At 43.6% G+C, this 26385-nt stretch overlaps 1 protein-coding gene across 1 annotated transcript in view; it reads left to right on the top strand.

Annotated features, from left to right (window-relative positions):
• ADARB2 (adenosine deaminase RNA specific B2 (inactive)) overlaps positions 1 to 26385 on the top strand; it is a 183289-nt gene that overhangs the window by 13436 nt on the left and 143468 nt on the right. Inside the window, exons 2-3 of the mRNA XM_040968291.1 lie at positions 3774 to 3860; positions 14548 to 15455. Of these exons, the coding sequence (XP_040824225.1) occupies positions 3774 to 3860; positions 14548 to 15455 (995 nt within the window). The remainder of the gene's footprint in view (positions 1 to 3773; positions 3861 to 14547; positions 15456 to 26385) is intronic.

Genomic DNA, 26385 nt, shown 5'->3' with positions numbered 1-26385 from the left:
ACCCTAAGTAACTAAAGTAAGATTATTTTAAACATACGTAAATAAATAAAGAAATAAAAGAAATGTAATTCCTCACTCCACCTTTCTAGAGATATGGCTTACCCCTTCTGAAAAATAATTGTCTCTCAATTTATATGCATGCAGTGTGAAGGTATTTTAATGGTACGAAGCAGTGGTGGCAGTCAATAACCATGAGACCTTCAGGTGTTCTTACTCAGAGGCTGGGGTCTTTATTTCTTTTGTTTTGTTTGGTTAAATTTAGTTTGTTTAAACTGTTCCATGAAATTTTACATCTATGAGAAGTTGATAGGGCATAACTAGAGCTTCCAGATAAGACACAGAACATATAAATTTGATTTTAGGGCCATATGCTTACTTATTTATTTTAATTCTAAGACATTTAATTGGAAAATAAAAATCACACCTATTCAACATGTACCAAGTAATGATTTGATATACATGTAAATGCCATAGTAATCACCACAAATCAACCAGCACACCCATCACTCCTCCTAATTTCCATCTTGTGCATGCATACATGTGGTGAGGACTCTTAAAGCCTATCCTCTTACCAAATTTCAAGTAGTTAATGCGTTATTTACTATAGCCGCCATACTGTATCTCTAGAACTTATTCATCATATGACTCAATGTCTGTACCCTTTGGCCTAACTCTTTCCATTTTATCCACTTATCTGGTCTCTGGAAACCACTGCTCTGCTTAACCTTTCTGTATCATTTTTTTATATTCAACACGTAGGTGGGCTTATACAATATTTATCTTTCTGTGGCTGATTTACAACACTCAGCATTATGCCCCATAGTAGTCTCATTCATGTTGTCACATATGGCAGAATTTTCTTCAACACTGAAACATGTTCCAACATATGCATATTCTACAGATTGTTTATGCTTCCATCCATCAACAGACACTTGAGTTGTTTCCACCTCTAGGCTCCTGGGAACAATCCTGTACAAATCTCTTTAGACTTCAAGATTTTGTGGTTTAGATTCACAAGTGGAATTGTTGGTTCCACAGCAGCTAACTCATCTTACACCAGCAGTGCACAAAGGTTCTCATTTCTCCAATCCTCATCAAAATGTGTTATTTTCTGGGGTTTGTCTGTTGTTGTTGTAATAGCTATCCCAGTGGGTATGAAGTAGTATCTCATTGTGGTTTTGATTTCTATTTTCCTAATGATTACTTCTTTCTGTGTGTTTATTGGCTCTTGGTTTATCCCTTAAAGAAGGGTCTATTCCAGTATTTTGCCTTAAATTTGAATTTCAGATAATGTGTAATTTTGTAGCCTAAGAGAGTGTATGTGAATACTATATGGAGATAAATTCTACAGAAGGTATGCAATGTGCACAGATGCATACACACACAGACCTAGATACACATACATAAATTCCACATAATATCACAAATGCATATATGCTAAAATAAACTATTATTTTTCTGAAACTCAGTTTTAACCTGGTGCTGTAAATTTTTATTTGATAAATCTAGGAAGAATAGAACTGCTGATGGATCTAAGATAATCTCTATATATTTCACCATTCTGCTAAGGTGCACCTGAAGCAGTTTTGTGTATTTTTATGTTTGTCTGGTAGTCCTGCTTTATTAAAAATTTGTAATTTCATTTTGAGATCCTCCAGACTAAATCATTTCAGCTTCACACTCTTTGTGTAACATTATTGAATTCCTTTTAATGAAATTATAACTCAAGCAAGATATTTCATTCTCTTATAGTAAATTAGTTTGGGCTGTGAGAGTTTGGGGAGAGCCAGTCTTTCCCTGAGTTTATTCTTCCTCCTTGGAAGATCGAAGAAGAAGGCACAGGCATTTTATATTTGAGTTATTTATTGTTCTCTTTGTGTGAACATTATATTGTTGACTGTCCCTACTGGAAACAACAGCTGTTAACAGGCTCCCGGGTGAATTTCAATATGAACGCTCCTGGCTTTTGGCTAAGCAGAAAACAGGCTCAGCCTCAAAAAGAAAAAAAAAAAGTGAGTTTCGTGCCCGGTCTGGATGCCTAAAGGCTAGAAGCCTATAAAACTATGAGTTAACATTTTCATGAGAAATCACATTTTACATTGGGTCCACAGCACAGTGATATGGACAGTTCTCTATTATGACAAGAGTAAACGAGGAATGATGTGTTACAAACACCTTCCTAAAAACTCTTGCCCTTGGGTATCAACAGCCTTAGAAGGGATGGAAAGCATATCCAAGTGGCAAAATGACTGATTCCTCAATGGCCATTGCCCGGGGCACTTCAAGCAATAGTAATATAAAAAATGGCTCTATTGCAAGCCTGTACCATGCTGGATAAGCAACGGTGTTTTAACAGAAGTGGTTAACATTCACTATGGAGTTTAATGAACAGCATGGACTAGAGGGGAATAGCATGCAGGGAGGGGGCTGGGAACTTAGGGGTCCCCCTCCCTGCCCTGTCCTCCACAGGTAAACACATAGTCCAAACTTTCATGGTTTAACTTGGTTGGAAGAAATCTCTAAAATAAGGAACTTTTCTTTTGGGGGTCTTCTCACTTAGTCGGTTTTATTTTTCCAAGTAATGCCTGAAAACTACACTCCTGAAATTTTCCATCTAAGAGAAGCCTCTGAGCAATGTGGTGGAGACCATGGCATGAGGTCTTAGGGTGGGGTGGACAGATGACTTATTGGTCAGGTGAGGTACGCTCTAATTTGGTTCATTTTCCCAACTGTTTTCTGCTCTGAGTGTCCAAGACCCAAGATGGCAGACCAACCTAGACTCTTACCCACATTGGGATTGTAGGCAGAGGGATGTGGTCTCTGCGACTACATCCGCGGTCTGTTACACTTACCAATTTGCAGAAAGGACTCTGCCTCCCAGGACCTCTAGCTCTCTTTCTCCCCTTTCTACTCAAACTCTGTCTACGGACCTTGCTACAGTTTTATTGTTGTTTTGTTGTTGTTGTTGTTTTTAAAGGTTTATTTATTTGTATTGGAAAGTCAAATTTACAGAGAGTAGGAGAGCCAGAGAGAAAGATCTTCTGTCTGCTGATTCACTCCCCAAGTAGCCTCAATGGCCAGAGCTGAGCCCATCCAAAGCCAGGAGCCTCCTCCAGGTCTCCCATATGGGTGCAAGGTCCCAAGGCTTTGGGTAATCCTCTGCTGCTTTCCCAGGCCACAAGCAGGGAGCTAGATGGCAAGCAGGGCAGCCGGGATACAAACCAGCACTTGTATGGGATCCCGGCATATGCTAAGTGAGGAATTAGCAACCAGACTACCAAGCCAGGTCCCTTGCTACAGTTTTAATATCAAAACTTTTTCATGTCAAGCTCACAAAGCAAATTCTTGGTGAAGAAGGAAAAAAAAAAAACGATTCTCCCTTTATTTGTGTAATTCTTTCAATTATGAATTTTTTTTACTGATATTAATCCTCCTGTGAAATGACCCTAATGCAGATGGCTCTGCCCCACCCAGCACCCTATAAAGAGATGCATGGTGATTACTTCAAGTATTGAGAGACAGGGGAGGGGAGGAAGAGAGGTGCCAAAAATAAGAAAGGGAAAAAGGAAACCAGAAAGTTTAAAACCGAGAGAGGAATTTGATAAGATGCTGTCAGAAATTCAATAAGAGCCTGAACCAGGATGAAGTGACTGAAACCAAGTTGACCCTTCCACCTCACTTGTCCACGTCTCAATAATAAGAACATAGGAAAGCATTGAGTTTTATTCCGAAACTCGATGTCAAAAGTGCATTTCCTCTTCTTTTCTTTCCAGACAAAGTAAGCATATTGTCAACCTTCCTCGCTCCCTTCAAGTACCTAAGTCCTGGCACCACAAACACGGAGGATGAAGACAATCTAAGTAAGAAGCACCCCCTTCCCTAAAATATGGTAATGCCCCCACTCCACGTGTAGACATGGTGTCCTCCACCGTCCCCCAAAACTGAGACCATTGAGATGTGTGGGAGGGCTACTGACCTTCCCATCCTTGCCCCAGATCACATCCTCCTCTGAAGCCCTGTCCTGTCCATGACTTGCAGTTCATCCTTACCTTCAACCCTATCCTCCCTCACTGAGGTCCTAATCTTATCAGCAGGCTCATCCTCACCTACAGTCACAAGCTGTGTGAAGTCCGAGTTCTCACTTGAAAGTTCTATCCTGACTTAGAATACCACTCTCCCCTTGGGCCCTGTATTCCCAGCCACATATTCAATGCCATCTTCACTTTTACATCCCCATTCACCTATAATTTACTCTCCAGTCATCCTCACCTAGAATCTCAGCTAAATCTATAGTTCAACCCCTCCCTGAAATTCACCCATACCTGCTGTCCTCACACACCCCAAATTACACCCTTGCTAGTTTCCCATTCTTACCCTTCATTTCATTTTCACTTGTAATAATCTCATCCTCACCTGAAACCCATTTGCACCTGAAGTCCCACCGTAACCTGGAATTCCTTTATCTGCTATCTCATCCTTTCCTAGAGTTTCATTTTCTTTGGAATTCTATCTCCTCCTGCCATCCATTCTCAGGTAGAGTCCCTTACCTGTAGTCCCATGTTTAAGTAAAATCCTGCCAGTCTCCATTATCTATCCCCGCCTTTGCCCATCTTTGTCTGGATCCATGGCCTCACCTACAGCCCCATTCTCTCCTGCAATCCAGGCTCCTTTGAAATTTCCTCCTTACCTCAAGGCCCACCCTGAGCTGCACTCTCAGTCTTGCCAGAATCCCATCTCCACCAAAGTTCCACACTCATATACAGTCATTCTCAGTTGGTATCTCATCTTCATTTAGCATCTCATTCTTCCCAGAGCCTAATTATTACTTGGAAGGGAAGAAAATGTCAGTAATAGCTGTGTGACTGAGAACCCCTGAGACTGTAGAAAATAAACCAGTTTTCCTGTGTGCTACTCTATTCCCTTCCCTTGTCTGCGTTCACTAACCATCACAGTGTCTCAGAACGTGGTTTGTCTTAGAACAATTTTTTCACAAGGAAAGAGCTGGGCTGTTGCCTCCCTGGTGAAATGTCTGTGTGCATGAAACTGGAGAGGTACCCAAATGGCATAGCACATCAAGAAGCCACAAAAATGCTTCTTGAGGCCTTTAAGGAGAACCCAGGGCAAACATTAATTCTATTTGCTTTGAGTTTTTGATGTGCCCTCCATATATTCAAAGTTCCTGAGGGAAGTATCAACACACAGACTAATCTGGAAATTTTCATGAAAGAGGAGAAGCAATCATTTGTCCAAGTTTTTCTTCAAATCTCCAACTTTGTTGAGAAAGGAGGTTTGAAAGCACATACAAAGAGCTTCCTGCTGTATTGCCCTAGAAATTCCTTCTCCCAACCTCCTAGCTTTTATCCACTCTTATAGAAAATGAATTCCTGATGAAGGCATAATCAGCAGAGAAGACACCCAGGGAGGGGGCATGGCAGCATGGCAGGGTCTCTTGCTCTGCATGTGGAAGCCGTGCAGTCTTGGGCCAGGAACTTCATCTCCTAGATCGTTCACGCCTGGTAGCTCTGCCTAAATTACAGACATGAGAGAGGCAAGGATGTGAAATATAAGAAATGTTCAGTCAAGGCTGGCTAATACTCATAAATGAAAGCTATTTTTCATGATTTCTCTAAATGAATGAATGAATTATATTCCTCTCTAAATTACAGAGTATAATTTTTTAATTGTTTGTTGTATGTTAAAACACCAAGTGTTTTATGGATTCGATGAATGGATATGTTATCCTCCTTCATACAGATGCTCCTGATTTATATGTAGAAAACCCCATTTCATAGATTGTTAAAGGGGTTCCCTCCAAAGGAACTGACCCTGCCTGATTAATTCCCTCTAGTGTCACAATTGCAGCCTGATCAATTTGCCATCCAAATGTCACTAGAAGGTATATACAACCTGTGTGTGTTACTCCAGGTGTGTAGAGTGACTGGATGCATAGAGTAAGCACGTCTGTGTTTGTCGTGTGTGTGTGCTAGACATGTATGTGGTGTGGCACATGTGTGCTTGTGGTGTATGTGTGATATGTGGGTTGTGTCCCATTTCTAGAGCGCCCCCACCTGATAGTTAGCCATCAAGCCACTGAGCATGGGCTAATGGTCTACCAGTTAATGCCAGGCTACTAAGACTGATCTGCTGCTATTCTGTGTGTGTGTCACTTTCTACAGAACACTGGCCAGGGTGGGGATTTCACCCAGACCCCGCCAGGAATGGCTGAAGTTTAGGCTGTCAGCTTGCAAAGTTCACATGACCTGCCCTTAGGGAGCAGGTAGAAGGAAATCTCCCTGCTTTCTATTGCTGTTTCTCCATGAATCTTGTACAATAAGCATGGCTTCATGGGATTATCTGTGATGCGTCTTTGAAGGAGGCATCTTATGCCAGCTGTCCAGCCCAAAGCATTATCACACCCATATTGTGCAGTGCAACAACCTTTTGCCATCCACCCACCCCAGGCCAAAGGCTCCCTGACAAGCCTTCTGATACAGCTGGCTTTTATCAGACCCACCATGCACCATGTCCTTCTGCCTATTTGGGCAAGAGAGTAAGGCTGCCGCCCTTTCTTCCATCACTGAGCCCAATCTTGCATAGAGGCAAGGTCACTCTTATTTCTTTACAACTGGAGCTGTTTGCAGCTGAATAAGCTTCAGCGAGAACAATATTATCTCTCCCGATGCAGCATGGCATATAGCATTGCTGGTTCTCTGGAGCCCTAGAGACATGGAGACCCGCAGTCAGGGGCAATGATGTTACTAGTGATACAGATAACCCCAGTGTTGCCGGCCCATGAGGGGAAGCATAATGACCAGACAGAGGATGGTGTGTATAATGACCAGGCTGGCCCTAAAGGGAGCCAGTAGAAGTAGAAGAGGCACATAAAGCCATGAACAATCACAGGTATCTGCACACCATCAGACAGATGAGAGCAATGAATCCTTGCCAAAAGACCCCCAAGCCCCAACAGTATAATCTCTCCATTTCTGAATGGTGATAGCCTAGGTCATCAAACTTGGTGAGCCCAGAGGAATACATTTCACTTGGCAAACAAAAATTTAAGTATCACCATGACTGTCAGATTTTGTTCTTTGTCCCAAAATGCAATCCTTTTAGGTGTGAAACCTTTAGACTTAGCACTGAGTTTGCTAAAACTTTTTGTCACATGAGCCAACAGACTTACTAAGCTCAGGAGATGAATCCATGGATGAAAAACACAGTGGAAATAATTTCATTTTACATTTTCTTGCATAGGTGCTTGCTTCCCCAACTTGAACATTTTCCCTTAGTGGCTGGTAGTCTTCAAATTGTTAATGACTGTCCTATTGCTGCTGCTTACTGTATTGATCTAACATAGTTGGAAGTTATTTGCATGCTTTTTTTTCTAATTTCACAGTGGAAAATACACATGCAACTCTGTGCAAAGATCTTACCACTCTGTGCAAAGATCTTACCTTATGAAAGCCAAAGTTCATGGATGTCTCATTTTCACTTGAAGGGACATGGTGATTTTCCAGGGTCTGAGCCAAAGTATATGGCTGGGGTGGCTTAGGGCACCTACACCATCTCTCAGGGATTCGGTTTCTTTAAGAAATGGGGTTGGAATCCAGGCAAAGAATTTTTTAAGTGACCGGCTGAATACAATCCAGCCTCCCACTGAGGCTGATGCTGGTGGGCATTGCCATAATCCTCACCTATGGATTGTCACATTATTGTGCCCTCTAGCCATTCTACTACAGAGCTAATGTGTTCACACACACACACACACACACACACACACACACACACACACACACTGTCTCTCTCTCTCTCCCTCTCTCTCTCATTCTCATTCTCATTCTCTTCTCTGTCTCTCGTATGCCCTCATTGTTTACCTGTTAGAACCCTCTGGACATTGGTAGTGTTGCTTGGTTTCCATATAGAGTGTCTTAAAAGCTGTAGTAAATATTTGCATGTATAAAGAAGAGACGCAAGATAGAACAATAGATGAGGAACAGAGAAAAAGGAGAATGAGAGACAGTGAGGAAGACAGGGTGAAGGTGGGAAGCAGTGGGGATGGCAAAGTTTCACTGAATACTTATGTATTTAGAATGACAGGTGGTTCCAAGTTGGCTTAGTAGAGAGAGAATCATATTTCTTGTAGAACTTCTCTCAGCTCTGAAACATGATAAGTCTGCAAGTTATGATGGGCATAATCAATGATTATTTATGAGAATAGATTGCAGGAACAGAATTAAAGATTTGCTAATTATTGTAAGGAAGTGTTGATCTGATTTGCTCCAAGTATATAACATATCTGTTCTTGGCACTAAATCCCTTTTGTCACATGGGTCACAGAAATCCTGTAATTCTCTGGAAGAATCCTGGGAGTCAGAACCCCACACTTGCCTCTTTGCTCTCTCAAAAGACAGTGACTGACTCTTCAGTGATCATGACCAACCAACAAATTACAATAAAATGCACATTCTGAGTGAATGTGATAGACCATGACAAGCTTGTACACATATGGCCCTTCAACAACCCTTTGGAGTGTGTGTTTGCTAACCACATGACAGATGTGTGCGATTCAGAATCTCTTGTCAGCTTTAGTCTCACCACAAGCACCCAGAAACGGCAGAATTCACACTGGATTCTAGGGACAAACATGCCAGAACACATTTCTGTTCTCTGGGGTTTCCAAAGTGTTTTCCAGAAGAGAATAAGAGAATGGAATCTTGGAGAGTGATGGGAAAAGTCCAAGCTTGCCTGCACCAGCAAAGAGTAAGAGGTACTCATCTAGACTCAATGTGAGCTCATGTCTCAGCCCCACAGGAGCAAGAACAGAGCTGGCCATCTCTTGTACTCAGGCTTGTGTGAAACCAAGTCAAACTCACATGTGTCCACATATTGCATTGTGCACATTTAAGGCGCACGACATGATGTATTAACGGTATGAAAGTACACCAACAGAAGCTACTGTTAGAGTATTCAAATTCTGAAATTCATGAATAATGTCTCCATATTATGCAGTCTTTATGAATTTTTGAAGATTTTACATCAATAAATCTATTGTTTAATTACATATCATGAACTTTTTGAAGCTCCTCCATATACATGATGGCTATACTCAAGTAGGTTAGCACAGCCATCACTTTCCTTGATTCCATGTTTGTGGTAAGAACAACAATCTATTCTTTTAGTCAACAGGTATACGTCAAATGATCTTAAGTATTCCCAGTAATATACATGGAAAGGATTGAAAGTTTGGGATATACTCTCAAAAAGGTTATTTCCCACAGGTCAGTAAAGAGAGAGGCAGGCAGTCCTCAAAACCCCCTTAACAGCACAGGCATGGCAGGTGTGTACACTAACCCCCAAGACAGGAACTAGAAGACAAGGCTGGGAAACAGCAAAAGCAGTGTGTTTTACAGGTGGACACAGCCCTCTGTGTTTAGGTTCTGTGGTGCTGTGATCGCAATAACACATGCATCAGCTGTTCATGTCTGTCTTTAGAATTGAGAGCTGTATTAGGCTGCTGACCTTTTATGTTTGGGTTACTATATATGACAGTTGCATGTGTGAAATCTGTGAACTAAGTAGAGACAAAAAAGTGAGGGCAGTTTTCTGGGTCAGAAGAAGGGAGTGTAATGCATTAAATACCTTCCATGTAGAAGAAAAATGGACAAAATTTGAACTGGGGTCCTGTGAAAAACTCACGAAGAATTGTAACAAATTGCCAGCGGGGCACATGACACCTGAGCATGAGCTTTGCCTGCGAGTTTCAGGGTGTCTTCAAGCAGCATCAGAGAAGGGGTGAGAAAGCGAAATCCTGGTATGAAGGCAAGCTCACTCTCCGTCCCTTTTCTGGTGCCTGCAAATGTCCCAGCAAAAGGATTTCAGGAGTCTGCACTTCTCCCCAGGGATGCCCTCTCTTAAAAAAAAAAAAAAAAAGCCATGATTCTACTTTTTCCTCTTCTATCTCAGAAATTAGCAAGATTACTAACATTCAGTAGGTTCCGATAATGTTTGTAGGAATAAGCATTTTCCTCGCCAACCAAAGAAAACGCTGAGGAGATGTATTTTGGTTTGTCTGTGGAAGAGCCCGTGCTGCTCACTGGCCGCATACAAAGGACCAAAATATTTTCAAGATGGCAAAGAGCTAACCTGGCACCTGATTGTCAGAGTCAGTGGATTCACCAGGAGAGGAAAGGGCTCAGTTAGCCCTTCCTCCTGGGCATTTCTAGAATGTCTGAGAATCAGTAGAGAATTCAATGAATAAAATAAGCAGCAACAGAAATTGAGCCTGTACCAAGGAAACAAGTTAACAGGGCCTGCCTTCATCATTTCCCTGCTTTTTTTTTTTTTATTACATGTGAACTTGCTCCTCTGATAGACTTTTTGCTAAACTCTCTCTACTTGTATGTGCTGCCTTAGTTTACCCACATATATTCTTATAATCTTATCAGAAGAATACTAAAATCAAAATCGTCATTTCATGTCTACAATAAATGGAGATTAGACAAGTGAACTGACTTGCCCCAGGTCACGTGCATTTTTCACTAAAGTGGAGACTAACCCCCCCCTCCCACCCCTCATGTCTTGTGGTGCCTCTGGCAGAGGCCACAGGCAAGGGTACAGCTGAGATCTGTAGTCCTTGTTTGACTCAGGAGTTCAGTTAAATAGAGCAGTTACACCTTTAAAATGAAGAGGCAGGGGACTGACCCCAAAACCAGTGGGTAACACCCTTCCACAAATTCTAGCAGTGTTTGCAGAATAGGGCCCACAGTCTGCACTGTTCATGGCTTACTGCTTATTGGCTACTACAGAAGGGGCTCTGACACCACATTCTGATCATCACAGTTGATGCCATGGAAAGCTTTAATTACAAATGTCATAGAAAATGTGAAATGGAAGAATATGGAATGAATTCCAAGCAGCTAGAGGACAAAGCGTAGGTTTGTGATTTCTGCCACTCTGAGATACCAAAGAGATCATCTGATATTTGGGCCACCTAATCACACTACAATCTCACTTAAACCCTCACACTGTGAGAAATCAATAGGAAATTAGAGAGCTGCAAGCATGTTTCCAGGCAATGCGGTGCAAGGAGCTGAATTCTGTGTTGTGTGGAGTTTTTCCTTTCTTTAATTCAATTTAGGGAATCATATGGTTAATCTGATCTACTATCCTTAGGCCTGAAATACCCTAAGGAGTAGAACTCCTTGGTCTGGATGCAGCATATAGAATGGTGACTAAAAATGGCTGAGATTCAGTGCTTGGTATTTGGAAGGGGATCATTTTTGCCAAAACGGAATGTCAGTGAATTGTATGCACCTATAACTCACAAAGCTCTGTGATTCGCACTTTGAAACAGAGTTACCTCTCCAAAGCCAAAGCTTCTTTAGAAGAACAAATACTGTAGAGATAAAATAAATACTCCACAATTTAGAAAACTAAAGCAGTGATAAAATGGGTTTTTAACAGGGAGCACTTTCAAAGCAGGGTCTTGCGCCTCTTGTCAAAACATTTTCACAAGAACTATTTCACCCCCTGAGAGAGATGGTGATGATGAGGACTCCTGACTGCCTGGCCAATGGCTCACCCAGAGCAAGCAGATGGCAGACAACTCTGAAAAGTTAAACGTTCTTAAGAGTCGGGACACCTCTCAAAAGCACCTGAGTGTCAAAGGCATTTTTGTGCATGTGAGAGGGTGTTTTTTCTGTGTTATTCTCCAGTATCGGGGTTTTACACTAAGAGTGTGGTACCCTGTCAACCAGGCCTCACTTCAGTCCAGCTTCCCAGCTCCAGTGGGGAAATATATCTGTGTGTCAACATCCAGACCCGCACCCAGCATCTGCTCTTAAGGTGTGAGTTAGCTGTGAAAACTGCCTTAAGTTTCCACCTGCTTAATAAGAACAACCTCATTCTCAGCCTGCCCCCTTCAGAGCTGAGAGCTCCAAGTCTCTGGGTCACGTTGAAAGTGCAAAAAGGAATAATGGGGTGCCTGCCCTCCTTGGCTCACAAGCACATCACACTGTGGGCACAGACTCTGTTCTCTGCTTTGTCATTGCCTCTCAGCAAGCCCAGAACAGAGTGTCATAGCACAATGGCTGGACGATGATGGGACTATTTAGTTTCATAAAAATCGCCTTTACAGCAACAATAAAGGTAAGGGGAATTTGAGCTTCCTAGGGTCACATCACATCTCAGTCAACTAGCAGTCTATTCTTTGAGCCTGTTTCCTCACCTATTAAAAGTTGATCACAATACCCACTCCTAGTGCTGACTTTAGAAATAAGCACCATAACAAAGTCCAGGTTCTGGGTTGAAGACCCATAAAAGACAACAGTTGCCATTCATTATCATAATTTTCAGAATGCTTTACACTAGATCTGGGAATTTAACAATAAAGGGCAATAGAGATTGAGTAAGGCATGTGGTAAACCACGATTGATTTCAAAATAAAATAGCTTTATCAGAGAACAGTAGTCTATGATGAGCTGTCCAGAAAAATTCAATTATCTTTAAATGCATCTTTCACTTGCATTTAGCAAATAATGATTCTGCTAAATCGACACTGGGTCATCGGTGCAAAAGAAATAAAACATCAGGGATTTAGCTGAAGTTGCTCTCTGGCCTCTTGTTCATTTCCACTCTCAGCAGAGGTTGGGGTACATCTTTACTATGCATATAGCTGCAGCTCTACCCTACACATATGACTACCTGAATAATGCACAATGTTGATGTCAACAATTAGGATCAATGACAGCCCATTCCATGGATTATATTGCAAGTGGATTGTATCATCTCACTTTGTATTTTTGAGATTCACCTACGTTGAAATGCAGAGTCTGTAATGTCACGATCATAATGTAGTCTGTTGTATGGCTGCATCATATGTTATTTGTCATTTCTCTACTATGGGAGCTAAGACACTTTCTAAGCTCTTGGTTTGGCAAAACCATGCTGCAATGGATACTTTCATCCTTGTCGGCTTCTGGGTGCTAAGGGGCATCGGGGACCTAGCCCCAAAGCATGATTCCCAAAGTGCTCTCCAAAGATATGCTTACATTCATTACCATCAATCTGTGTCCTTAAAGACACATCAAATTTTCAATGTTGGCAAAAATTTGGTTAGGTGGCAAAAATCTCAGGGGAAGAAATCAAAGAAGTAGACGGTTCCTGCTGCCAAGTAGGGGAGGTGTGAGCGCCATGCTGCCTGGAGTGGCCCCCGCTGCATTCATTTAGACCAGCAGTTCCCACCTCACTACATGATTAATTGGCTTTTCATTTAAAGCACCCCTGTGGACTTCCCAGAGCACTGAATGACACAGAGGACTTAACCAGCTTTTCAGAAGCTCTGGATAAACCTGGTAGTGAAGTTGAAGAAGTATAAAAGCCATTTCCTAGCACCTGTGACTTTTGATAAATCCCTGGGCAGGGAGGCAGTGTTTTAAAAGAGCCAGAAAACAGTTTCTGCTGAAGCTCAAGTGACCAATAACTCAGACAGTGGGACCACATCGTTGTTGTCACAATAACTCATCCCTGTCATTCAAGCATATAAACCAATAGCATGCCCAAGCTCTAAACAACTATGTACCAAAAGAGGAAGCATGGGGGCATCCTAGCCGTTGCCTTCAGAGAAATGTCAGAACAGAGCAGCCTTTGTCACCTCCAGTTGTGAGTGAAGAGGTCAGATTTTGAGAACGTCTCTTTGAAGTTGGAGACCATGTATGACACAGCAGAGCCACTGGCCTCAGTGCTGGGGTCAGGGTCCGCAGAGCACTGTGCCTGCAGCAGATGGGAAGACTTCTTGTTTGCACCACAGGGAAGGCCTCTCTGACCTTTAATGTTGTCCAAAATACATAGGAAAGAAGGGCTGCTTGTCCATTTTGTGTTGGGTTCAGCACTGGCAGACAGGAACAGCTGCCTCCTTTTAGGGGACACTCCAACCTGGAGCAGCAGCTGGGAATGCTAGGAGCAGCACACATTCCCCACCTGATTCCTCTTTATCATTCTTGTCCAGCTCAGCTCTCCAACAACTAGCTGAGAATGTCAGACCTTCTTCTTTTTCCTAAAAGTCTTAGTTTTCCTTATTTTATTGAATTACAGGAAAAGAGGAAGAGATAGAGAGATCTTCTGCCTCTTGGTTCATTCCCCAGACTCTTGCAGCAGCCAGGACAGGGCCAAGCCAGGAGCCAGGAGCCAGGAGCCAGGAACTTCTTCCAGGTCTCCCACACAGCTGTAGGGTCCCAACTTGGACCTCCCTAGGCTGCTTTTCCCAGGCCATTAGCAAGGAGCTGGATTAGAAGTAGAGCAGTCAGGACATGAACTGATGCCCATATGGAATGCCTACCTTACAAATGGCATCTTTATACACTATGCCATCCCTGTTTCTTCCTCATGGACAATTGGTCCTCATAGCCACTACAGCAGTTGATAGGCCTGGCTTGTGTGCTTTGCATGTGTTGGTTTCAAGCTTTACAATAAGGTCACCGGTGATAGTAACTGATGCTAGGTGTGACCTGCCCATGTGCTGGGTCATAACTAATTTGTTCTCACCTCCAGGTACCAGTAGTGCAGAAGTGAAGGAAAACCGCAATGTGAGCAACCTGGGGACAAGGCCCCCACCCCCTGGAGAGCGGGCCCGCGGTGGCACACCCAGCATAAAAAGAAAAAGACCCCTGGAAGAAGGAAATGGGGGTCACTTCTGCAAACTCCAGCTGATCTGGAAGAGGCTCTCCTGGTCGATGACACCCAAGAATGCCCTGGTCCAGCTGCATGAACTGAAGCCTGGCCTGCAGTACCGGATGGTGTCACAGACAGGCCCAGTGCATGCTCCAGTCTTTGCTGTGGCAGTGGAAGTGAATGGCCTCACATTTGAGGGCACTGGGCCAACCAAGAAAAAAGCCAAGATGCGAGCAGCAGAGTTGGCGCTGAAGTCCTTTGTGCAGTTCCCCAATGCCTGCCAGGCCCACCTGGCCATGGGCAACGGCACGAGCCCATGCACAGACTTCACCTCGGACCAGGCCGACTTCCCGGACACACTGTTTAAGGAATTTGAGCCGTCCACACCCAATGAGGACTATGCAGTCTGCCGCCCCGTTGATGCAGACCTGCTGTCCACCGCCTACCGGCATGGACGGCTGATCTACCACACCCTGGACTTGATGGGCCAGCCCAGGCCGCACAGGCCCAAGCCAGCCCCGACGGCCTCAGGGGAGAGGAATCCAGTGGTGGTGCTGAACGAGCTGCGTTCCGGTCTGAGGTATGTCTGCCTCTCGGAGACAGCCGAGAAGCCAAGGGCCAAGAGCTTTGTCATGGCCGTGTGCGTGGATGGGAGGACGTTCGAAGGCTCAGGACGCAGCAAGAAGCTGGCCAAGGGCCAGGCCGCCCAGGCTGCCCTGCAGGCCCTCTTCAACATCCGGCTGCCTGGCCACACCCCCAGCAGGAGTAAAAGTAACCTCTTGCCACAGGTGAGACTTGTCAGGGAGCTGCCCACCAGGCAGAAGGATGCTGGGAAAGATGTGAGCTGGGGATTACTGTGGTCATGATGGAGAAGTGGGCAGGTCCCCTTCCTCTAGTGGCTGTGAGCAGAGTGTGACCCCTTTGGCCTCACCTTCCCATAAATATTCTTTTTGCAAAGAGAATCTGGTGGCTGCAAAAGGAGGGGAAAGAAAATGTCAACACTCCAAGTTAGCAGAGGTGACAGGAGAGTTCACACAGCGGGTAGACTTTTGCAGCACGTCACCAGGGAGAAGGGAACACCAGAAAGGAAAGGAGCAGGCAGAGGTTGGCAGAGGACTGGCTTTGTTCTCCAGGCCATGTGGTAATCTGGTCATCAAAACTGTCTGCCCTCCAGAAGACAGGAACAAGAGGCAAAACGTTTGTGTTCATGGACAGTAAGGGTTGAGCTTCTTGCCAACATAATAAGCCAAGGAATGAGGCTTGTCCTGATGGAAGTTGGCACCTGTAGTAGGGAAGGCGAGTCTCCCCACATAGGGTGCAGCAAGTGCAAACACAAGGAGGAACATGTTGGAAGACAGAAATAAGAATTAGAGATTTCACTCTGCCAACACAATCATCTGTACAACATAACTGGGGGGTTCAGTTTCTGATGAGAATTTACCTACTTTTGGTGCAGAAAGTGCAGAAATATTTTGTGTCCAAATCTATTCTCCTACTATTTCAAACAACCAGGTTCTATTCGGTCTTATAATTGCTTGTTTATGCCAGTTGCCTTTTCTCTTATTGTTCTGAGGACTATTTGTGACCATCACTAATGTAGAAGATGCAGAAAATCATCTGTATTCTTTTGGGGCATCAATCAAGGCAAGAACCATTTTACATAGTTAAAAAGCACTTAGCCCCATAAGGGAGTCATAGTAAGTACTCAATAATTGTAAGTTATGGCTATTATCATTGCCATCAAGCGTCACAATACTGAGAATAGAATCCACGATGTTGCCCCGGAATATCATAAATCTGTTCAGGAATGAAAGGTGCCACAGAAATTTCAGGTACTGCCCAGGGATACAAAATGTGTAACAGTATAGTCCCTCATTTGGACTCATACTGGGTTTGAGCATTCATTTACTCTTTCATTCATTCAATATTCATTTGACTCTGAGCATGCATGAGATAGACAATGGACAAAGCTGACCATGGCCTACTTCTCACAGAGCTAGGCAGGCATGATCCTACACTATATACAAGGAGTTCCAATCAGGGTGGATATTTTTCTAGCTCTCTCAACATTCCTTTCTGTGATGCCCAACTCTTTATTGTACATCTAACAGATAGTATCAACATCATTCTTGCCTTTCAGCTCACCCTCAAATAAATGCAGAAAGGAAATAAAGGGGTCTAGAAAAGGAAGAACAGTTTCGTGATATATATCCCCGTACTCTTTCTAGGGTATTCTGAAGTCTTGCTTTCTTTTTTCTTGCATCCCACCTTATTTGGTTTCTTGAATGTTTGTTTGCTATTCTGTTTCCTCACCAACTATACCTAAGTTTACCAATAGCAGTTGTGGAAGTCACTTTACACCTGCAGCCAGGAGTGGGGCTGTGCAGAGGAATGGACTCCCTGCCAAGGCTGCCTGGGGCCTTTGACCTGAACTTGGTTAGCTGTCTTCAAGGCATCCAGGAGAAGTCCTTCAGTACACACAAAATCCTCCAGCATTCACAAAGAGGCTGGCACCATCTCAGCAGCCCACAGCCAAGCCTCATGGCTTTCTGTTTAGTAGGAAATGTCTTTTCTCTCCCTCCCCTGGCACAATTTCTTGCTTCCCCCTAGCAGGAAATTTGAAGGATGTCAGTGAATTCTGGGCGCCATGCCTTCTTCTTTCATGCTGTCAACCCCCAGCTCTCATGATGGCAAAACCAGGCAGCGCTACTACTTTGTAATAGTCATTTGACCCCAGAACGCAGCACATCAGTTAAAACCACAGCTGCTCAATTATTTTTCTCTGACAGTCCACTAACCAACTCGACTAGATGATGAAGGGCATGGAGCAGCCTGAGGGTTGCGAGCCATTCATCACTCCACAGCACACGCCATCCCACGGGGCTCATTATCCTTCCCTCTCCCCTCCCCATCATGCACACTCAGGGTTGGGTGGGGGCCGAGCGAGACGATGGGACTCAGAACCAGGAACCATCAGCAGTTTTATTAAATGAGACTCCTGCTTTGGTGGATCCAGATACTGGAGTGAGGAGACAAAGATTTCAAGAATCACTGGAGATGTGGCTTGGCATTCCAGCTCTATCCCAAGATTCCATATGCTGAATTTACAGAACGGACAGGCCTAGCCAACCATACATTTTTGCGTATAGTTGGACATACCATGTGAACATGCCATGGAATCTCCACCTCCCTGCAAATACATCAGGTATTCTTTTTGTCTATACATCACAAACTCTCCCCTCAATCTAGACATCATAGACCTGTTGCCCATACAACATGCAACTCCACAGTTTACACGCCATAGGTCTTCTTCTTATATATGCATCATCTCATTGTCTATATGACATGAAATCCCCCAGTCCATACATGATAGACCCATCCCTGAATGTACAGCAGAGGTCACTCATCTGCACACGAAGAAAGCCCAAACCAACATCCTAGGCCTCACCTGTTTATACATCATGAACCCCTGGTCTATGCATCATAAACAATCCCATCTGTGCAACATGACATATAATCTCAGAGAAAAGTTTCCTGTACTCCTTCCTGTGGTAATGATTGCAATTTCTGGAAAATGGATACAACACCGATAGTTAATGTTTTTTACCCAAGGCTTCAAATTCTACCCTTCCTAAAACACAAGATGACCTTGTTGGGCAAGGCTAGACTCACAGGTAACATCCACAGCAGACAACTAAAATGCATTGTTATGTTTTATGCCTTCAACCAATGTCTTGGACTTATGAGAAAAGCTTCAGAACAGTCTCTGTAGAAGCCCTATTCTTTTAGCAATAGCTTCAGGAAAAAGGTTTCAGATTAACTATGCCCAGGAATATGTTGAAAGTTGTGGTTAGGTTGCCACAGCAGGATTTATTGTAGCAAAAAATCAATGAATTTTCAAAGCAGGATCAGGAACCTGCATTTCCCACAAGCATGCTCCCTGGGCTTGCTCTTTGGCGGAGGCAATTCTAAGGAAACAGGTCTCCTACACACACAGTGTCTCAGTATGAGTCATTCTAATATAATAAGCTAATTCTGCACCTGTAATGACAAAATCCCATACTGGCACCAGTGAATGTTCTGGCTGCTCCACTTCTGATTCAACTTCCTGTTTGTGGCCTTGGAAAGGGTAGCAAAGGGTGATTCTTGTGATTACACTTAATGCAAAGTAACAGCTTTAAAAAAAAAACTTGAAATAGCTTTCAAGCAGCAAAGATGACATTGTATAAAGTCTGCTTTGTTGTGAGCCAATGTTCACAATAAAGATTGTAATCACAGGGGTGGTGGCTCAGAATTTATTTTTCACTATTTTCTGTTGGGGAGGGTGGTGTTTTTTAGTCCATGGCTCATATCATGCCATCAATTTTGTGAGATTGGGTTCAGAGGGGCAAAATCAAATTTTTAATACATGGACTAGACTTACACATGCAAAGTTAATACCATGAGTGTGTGTGTGTGTGTGTGTGTGTGTGTGTGTGTGTGTGTGTGTGTGTGTACAGGCTAGATATTCCATAAAGAGCCATTGACAACAGTATCCACTAATATAGCTGGCTGCCAGGTACAAATCCTTCATTGCTCCCTTTTCTGCTGTTGACATGAGATCCTTCCAGGCTATCCAATTACTTAGAGCTGATTATGAGAAAATTCCACTTTGTAAATACTAATTACCTACAGACTCATTGTAAAAAAATATTAAAACCACACACTCTGCCATTTCTCTTGTGGCTTCACATCCTACCCCAGTCTCACAGAAAGAGCTGAATTCATGAAAGCATTCATTTCCCTCATTTTAAATTGATTTAAATTTAAAACAATAGGTGTAGAAATGTCACATTAGAGAGTTGTGATGGCTTACCACTGTGCTGTTTGCCAGAAACATCCCAGGAATAACACCACTCTTTAGAAGGGGTAAAGAACTTTCTTTCCAGTCAATGGCTATTTAAGTAGTTATAGCATTGTTTGGGGGCCATACATATTTATTAGTTTAGATATATAGCCTGTTATAAATATTTACTGAAATTTGAGCCTTGCCTGGTTAGTTTGACAGGGCCAGACCCACTGATTTCCTGGGCCTTATATGACCCACCAGCCAGACAGTCCCCACAAGATGGGCCCCCACATGGTGCCCTCCAGACTCAGCTCCAGACTAGGTGTCCTGGCACCTCCTGAGTTGCACAAGGGGACAGTATGTGCCAGCTTAACCTTTGGCAGTGTGCCCAACCCAGGAATACTCCAGAGGCTATTCTAGAATTCAAACAAACTAGACCTTGACCTCTTGATCTCTAAACATACCGGTAACCCTGAAGTCTCCAGCAATTTTTCTGAGTTTTGCTGGACTGAGCAATCATCTATCAATAGGCAACCCCTTGCCTTTCTGTCTACCTATCCTTACTACCACTTACATCAATAAGCGAAGGTCTGTCAGAGAATCAGTAATTTCTCATTCAGTGCAAATAGCCTGGGGCACATGACCCCAACACCATTTCTAGTTGCAACCACACTGGGGTTATAAAAAATTGAGCAGTATTTGAGTAGCTGATGTGGAGAAACTGTGGCAGTCAAACCTGGACAGGGCAGACATTCACCCATAAAGGATTCGCTCCTGAGTTTGTGAGGAAATAGAGAAATGACAGCATTCACATTTTTACTTTCTTTTTAAGATTTATTTATTTTTACTAGAAATTCAGATGTACAGAAAGGATGAGAGACAGAGAAAAATTGCTTCCATCTGCTGATTCACTCCCCAAGTGCCCACAATGGCTCAAGCTGAGCTGATTCATGGAGACGCAGGGTCCCAAATCCTTGGGCCATCCTCAACCACACTCCAAGGCCACAAGCAGAGAGCTGGATGGGAAGCAGGGCCACTAGGACTTGAATCAGCACCCATTTAGGATCCCGGACATGCAAGGTGAGGACCTTAGCCACTAAGCTACCACACAGAGCCCATACATTTTTACTTTCAAAGTACCCACTTAGCCATTTTTATTACATCTCTGCTATAGTCTCACTGCCTTCCTTGTCTTAATTTCTTAATTTCTGTGACAACCAAAATGATGACATTTGATAAAAAGTTGGCCATTTGGGCAGCCTGAACTTCATCTCTTCCTTTCATGCGATCTAGTGTCAAGAATTAGAAGAACAGATGATGTCCTGGGTTATTAAATGACACTTTGCTTATTTAATGAATAAAGGGACATTGGGTATGAAAATGCAACTCTTGCTCAGACCCCGTGCACAGACACAAGCCACTTTCCCTTTGAGAAAACACCCCATTTCAGGGAGTGAAAAACCCATAGAGGATGAAAAGACATTGCTCAAATCTAGGCCACGGCGTTCAGCCTTTCAGCTAAATCAAAACCTAGAGGCAAGAAAATCTCATTTGTCTGACCCGCAGCACCTAAGCCAAGGGCTTTTTCTCACAGCTCCAATGTTTGTGAGGGAAAGGTCAGGGAGACTGACCCACACACAGCTTTTGCAGAGTTATTATCTTTCTTGGGGTGGAATGCATGCCAGTGACATGGATAGTGGTGCTTGAAGTTCTGGGCCGGACACTGCCTGCATAGGGCCATAAGACTCCACATGAGTGAGTTTTGCCATCGGCACCTACAGCAGATGTTCTGTTTCCTCAGGCCACCCCCTTGCTCCGTACACAGCCTCTGGTCCCCAGTTTCCCTACACTCAACTCATTCTCCGAGCTCATCCCTTCAGAAGATGGATCAGGTCCTTTGGTGCTTTTTTTATTTTGCTTTACTGTGGCGGGGAGGGGAGGGCGGATAAAAAACCTTCTGTTGTCATTCAGTCCTGTGAGGGCAGGAGAGTATTCTACCACCAGAGAGGAGCACGGTGGAATTGCCTCCAAAGGTAATTGGCAGGGCCAGGCTGAGATGCCTGCAGGGCGCCATGGGAGCACTTGCTGTGTCGGCTTCCCTGCCAGCCCTGCCTCTCCCCAAGATGCAGGTGTGAGGTGAAGTGGGTGCAGAGAACAGGTGTGTGTGAAGTGGGTGCTGAGATTTTGGATGTGGCAATGTACATACTAAAAATGTCAAATGTGTCTGTAAAGTCCTCAGGAGAAGGAACCTCTTTCCTTGTCTATCTGCTTGAAAGAGATACAGAATCCCATACTTGCAGGACCATCTTGGCATCCTTGAGGGAGCAAGCATGTCCTGCTACATGAGACATCACTCTCACGCTAAGGTGAAGCTGTTTTTTACATAAAGGCGAGCACTTTGCTTAGGTCCACAGGCTCATTGTGAGGGATTTAACAGATGAAACTGAAGCTGAGTCTCTCTCTCTCTCTCTCTCTCTCTCTCTCTCTCTCTCTCTCTCACACACACACACACACACACACACACACACACACAGACATACACACACACTGTTTACCTGAAGTTAAAATCAAACTGAACCTTTATTTGGAAAAAAGGACCAGACAGCTTTCCTTGCAATTGGAAAACACTAAAGGAAGACTGGAATGCTGTGAGCGGGGTGAAAGCTCGCAGGAAGCAGAGGCAGGTGTCAGCAGCTGACAGCACAAAGTCGTCTCTCTGGAATCAATTTTTGGTAGAGAAATAAAGATGCACTTGGGATGCCTGCATCCCGCTATCAGAGTGGGTTCAAGTCCAGGCTATGTTGACAATTCCAGCTTCCTGCTAATGTGTACCCTGTGAGTCAGCAGGTGGCAGTTCAAATGGTCAGATTCCTGCATCTGTGAGGGAAACCTGAATTGAGTTCTTGACTTCTGGCTAGAGCCTGGTCCAGGCCTGACTGCTACAGATATTTGAAGAGTGAAATAACAGATAGGAAATCTCCTCCCTTTCTCTCTCTTTCTCTCTGTCTCTGTCTCTCTCTCTCTCCCCACATCCATCCTCCCTCTCTTCCTCTGTCCCTCCTTTTGCAGTTCAAATAAATAAAATAAATACAAATTGAAGCACTTCCGCTTCCTTCCTTCTGAGAGCACACAAAGGGATCACTAACATCCCGGTGTGATGAGATTAAAGTACTAATGACTGGAGCATTTCTTGCCTCCCTTACTCCATCTTAACAATCTTCTCTGGTAGAAACACTTTGTTGATATCATTCACTTAGTAAACAAGTTTTATAGAGGTGATCAAAACCTGAATGCTGTCCGTTGGCTGTTAGGAGTTCTTTAATTCATCTGTACTGGTATTCACTGTTTGATTTCTCTTCCATAGAAAAAAAAATAAAAGGTTTGATATAGGGTGGGGGGCCTTGAAAGAATTTATTCACAATAAAACCAGGAATTAAACATTAGAAGTGAATGGCACACTTGTCTCACAGCATTGATCTCACTACATAACTTTGGGAAAGACAGAATAGAAACTATTTAGGTAGGAATTACTCAATAATTCTCAAAGATTCTGTTACTTAGAGAAGGAGGAAAACCTTAGGGATTCTTACATTGATTTGTGTGAGTTCATTCTCGTTTCTTAGAAGCTGCGATGTGTTGTTTTGCTGATGCTTGGTCTGAACATGGTAGAGTGGGTAAGACGTGGTGGTTTTCTATGGAGTCCTGTCTCCCTAAGAATGGACTTTCCGCCAGTCCTGGGCCTCCACTTAAGAGTCCCTCTGAGGACAAATATGATCAAACCCCATTTCCTTTGTCTGTGCTTCTGGGTCAGATAAGGAAAGCTTTGGACACTTGGGCTAAATGTCCTGACCTCATCAAAGCTGGGACTTTCTGGATTCCTATCACTGGATATCATTGGGGTTCATGTAAAGTTCTCTTATTTTCAACCTTCATGTACTAGGGTGGCTCTGTTCTCTGAGTGAAACCCAAGGTTTGAGCCTTACCCCGCAGATTTCAGTTCTTAGGTTACCCTTCAGGCCTCCTGCTCTCTGTCAGCATACTCCCCAATCCTTTGTGGCCTTCTTATATAATTTAAAGAAAAAATTATTCCAATAGTTTTTTTCCTTTCAGCACATTCGTCTTCTGGGTTTTGTGGCCACACACACCCTCTTGTGGTCCATGCAGAAGGGCACCGTGGATTTTTCGAGAAGAAACAAAAGCACTTTGCTTCACATTCAGACACCCCTGCACCTCCCTGGCCATTTTTAACACTCTGTTGTTTGACAGATCATTTCATTGCTATGATACATGGATAGAATTCTTAGACTGTCCCTCGTTAATTAGGTATTAGGGGTTTTGTTGGTGATTAATAATACTGTTATTGATAATAAATATTTATACAGTTTGTGTATATAATGCTATACAATGTGTGCTAAATGGGTATACAACACACATTTTACAGTATGTATGTAAAGTAAATGCTTATGCAATATACATTCATACAGCATTTAGACAATTAGTGTGTCTATACAATGTATGCTTCATGTTGATGCAATAGCATCTGCTACCTTAATCCCTATTAATTTAGTGTTGGTAAAAATTAATAAAATTTAACAAACATTATAAATGTACTACAGAAAATTTATGAGAAACAAAATTAAAATGCTTATTTTGGTACAAAACATTTTTGAGATCCATACATGGTTTTTCCATAATACGCTTTTGCCATAAATTTTCAAAGGCTATACGTATGTTTGCAATGCTATGCCCAGCATTTTTAAACATATTTAATATGACTATTCATTAGTTAAGTCTCTAAATCAAGTTTTACTTAACTGTACCCCTCCCTACATTATACTCATGATCACAAATGTTGACGAAAATGGTCGTAGTAGTGACATGACTGACAGTTAATACTGGGTGCTTCCTCTGGGTGGAATGCATATTGTTCTAAGTGCTTTACATAAGACAGTACATCCAACCCTCATATAAAACCTTTGAAACAGGCACCATTTTGCGACTGAGAACACTGAGTAAAGGAATGCTTCATGCCTATGCCCAAGTGTTGCCGGTTGATATTGATCTGGGAGGATGATTATAAATTAGGCAGAAATTGAGCTTCTGTAGTGCTGTTTAGCAGCGGGTTCATTTCTGGGATGCCAACCTGTCACCTCTTCCACTCCCAGTGACCTTCCAGGCTTATCAAACAAGCAGAATACTCGAAATACAAAAAAATTGGGGACTGCCTGAAAACGAGTGACACATACACACAGAGTAATGTTTAGTTTCAAACAAGAAGAGACTACTGTGTGTTAGAAAACAGAAAGGGGTTAATTGATTTTGAAAGATTGCAGGGCTCATGGGGGGGGAGGAAAGATGGTCAGCTGAGGTAGGGGCAAGTTGGAGAACCCTAACCACAGGGAACTTCATGTGAGTGGTGAAGCTTCCACCAGATCCAGGTCCCAATGGGCACTTTCTGTATGGTCAGTTCCCACTAGATACAGGTCTTCTAGCCCCAGGCCTCTGACTCTCTGGATTCCTGCTGACACTTCCACAGAGAGGGTAGTCAGAGGAAGCTCTTCAGCAGCACCTCCCTACTTTGGTACAGTTGCTTTTGTCAGCAGACACCCTGCCCACCAGAAACAGGCTTTGTTGGGATGGCTGTGAACAGGGACAAGGATGGGTTGGGGGCGGGGGGGCGATGCCTTCCTCTGGGAGTCATTGTTACACTGAAAAGGAGAGAGACAGCAGAAGGGAGATGGCAAATGGGAGAATGCCAACATTTAAATGAGCCAGAGAAAGAAACAACAAAAAAAAAACGAGCATCAAGATAGGAAAAAGCCAGAGTCCCCAGGCACAGGACTCAGAGGACAAGGATGAAAGCATACGAGGAGCTTGCCAAGTCTGCCACCACTTGCTTGCCCACCCCTAAAAGATGTCTTGGGGGAGGCAATCCCTCCTTTGAGACTTCTTTCCTCTGCTGAATTGTGAATAAGCCTTTCTTTCAGCACCTGGGTGACTTGTCAGACTATTTTTCTGTGCATGCCTGCCTTTGTGCATTTCCATGTGCTCCCAAGAGAGTTTGTGTCTGTGGGCAGTGTTGTTTCTATAGAGAAGGATGCTAGAATGAAGTAGGATCTCCACCCCGGGCCATATCAGCAAGCACATGGTAGAAAACCCAGAAGGAATTCAAAAGTCAGCGTGTGGGGTTATGAAGCCAAGTGGGATGCTGATGTTCCACGCTGGAGAACCTGGCTTGACTCCCACTCATCCACTTTCGAGGAGCCAGAGGGTGAGAGGTGAGAATATTAGGTCCCTAAGACCCAGATGGGAGGACTGGAATGAGACCCCGGCTCCCAAATCTGGCCTGAATCCAGACCTGGCTATTGCAAGTGTTTGGGGCTTAAACTAGCAGATGAGAACACATTTCCTCTTTCGCTTTCTCCCTCAAATAAATACTCTTTTGAAGTCAGTGTTTGAGATCTGCACACACACATACATGCTTGGCTGCATAGTCTTTAAAATCTGCCCCTTCCTTACATCAGGTCAGGTTTCCGAGGAAACTAGTTACAGACATATGGTGGAGTGCAAGAGGCTTATTAGAGTGGGAGAAAGAGAGTAGGAAGCCGGCAGCAGCTCCTACAGAGAAGGCCCAGAGAGGGCTGGTGGCAAGGAAAGGGGAATGAGGACACATGGGCAGAGGGCTTCAGCCCATGACACACACCAGGCAAGGTTTAGATCAACTCTATACAGAGCTCAGAGTAAACACTGGCCGTGTGGGCAACAGCAGCAAATGCCCCTGAACTCACACATGTTCCTGGAGAGCCCAACAAGGACAGAGGCAGCTTCAACACCTGCAGGAAAGATAGGCAGATCAAATGTGTGATGGTTCACCAAGCAGAAGGCAAGGT

This window comes from Ochotona curzoniae, unplaced genomic scaffold, assembly GCF_017591425.1.
Source record: "Ochotona curzoniae isolate NIBS_2020 unplaced genomic scaffold, NIBS_Ocur_1.0 scaffold_4683, whole genome shotgun sequence".
Lineage (NCBI taxonomy): Eukaryota > Metazoa > Chordata > Mammalia > Lagomorpha > Ochotonidae > Ochotona > Ochotona curzoniae.
The sequence above is the reverse complement of the archived record's forward strand: the minus strand, read 5'-3'. Positions and strand labels throughout refer to the sequence as shown.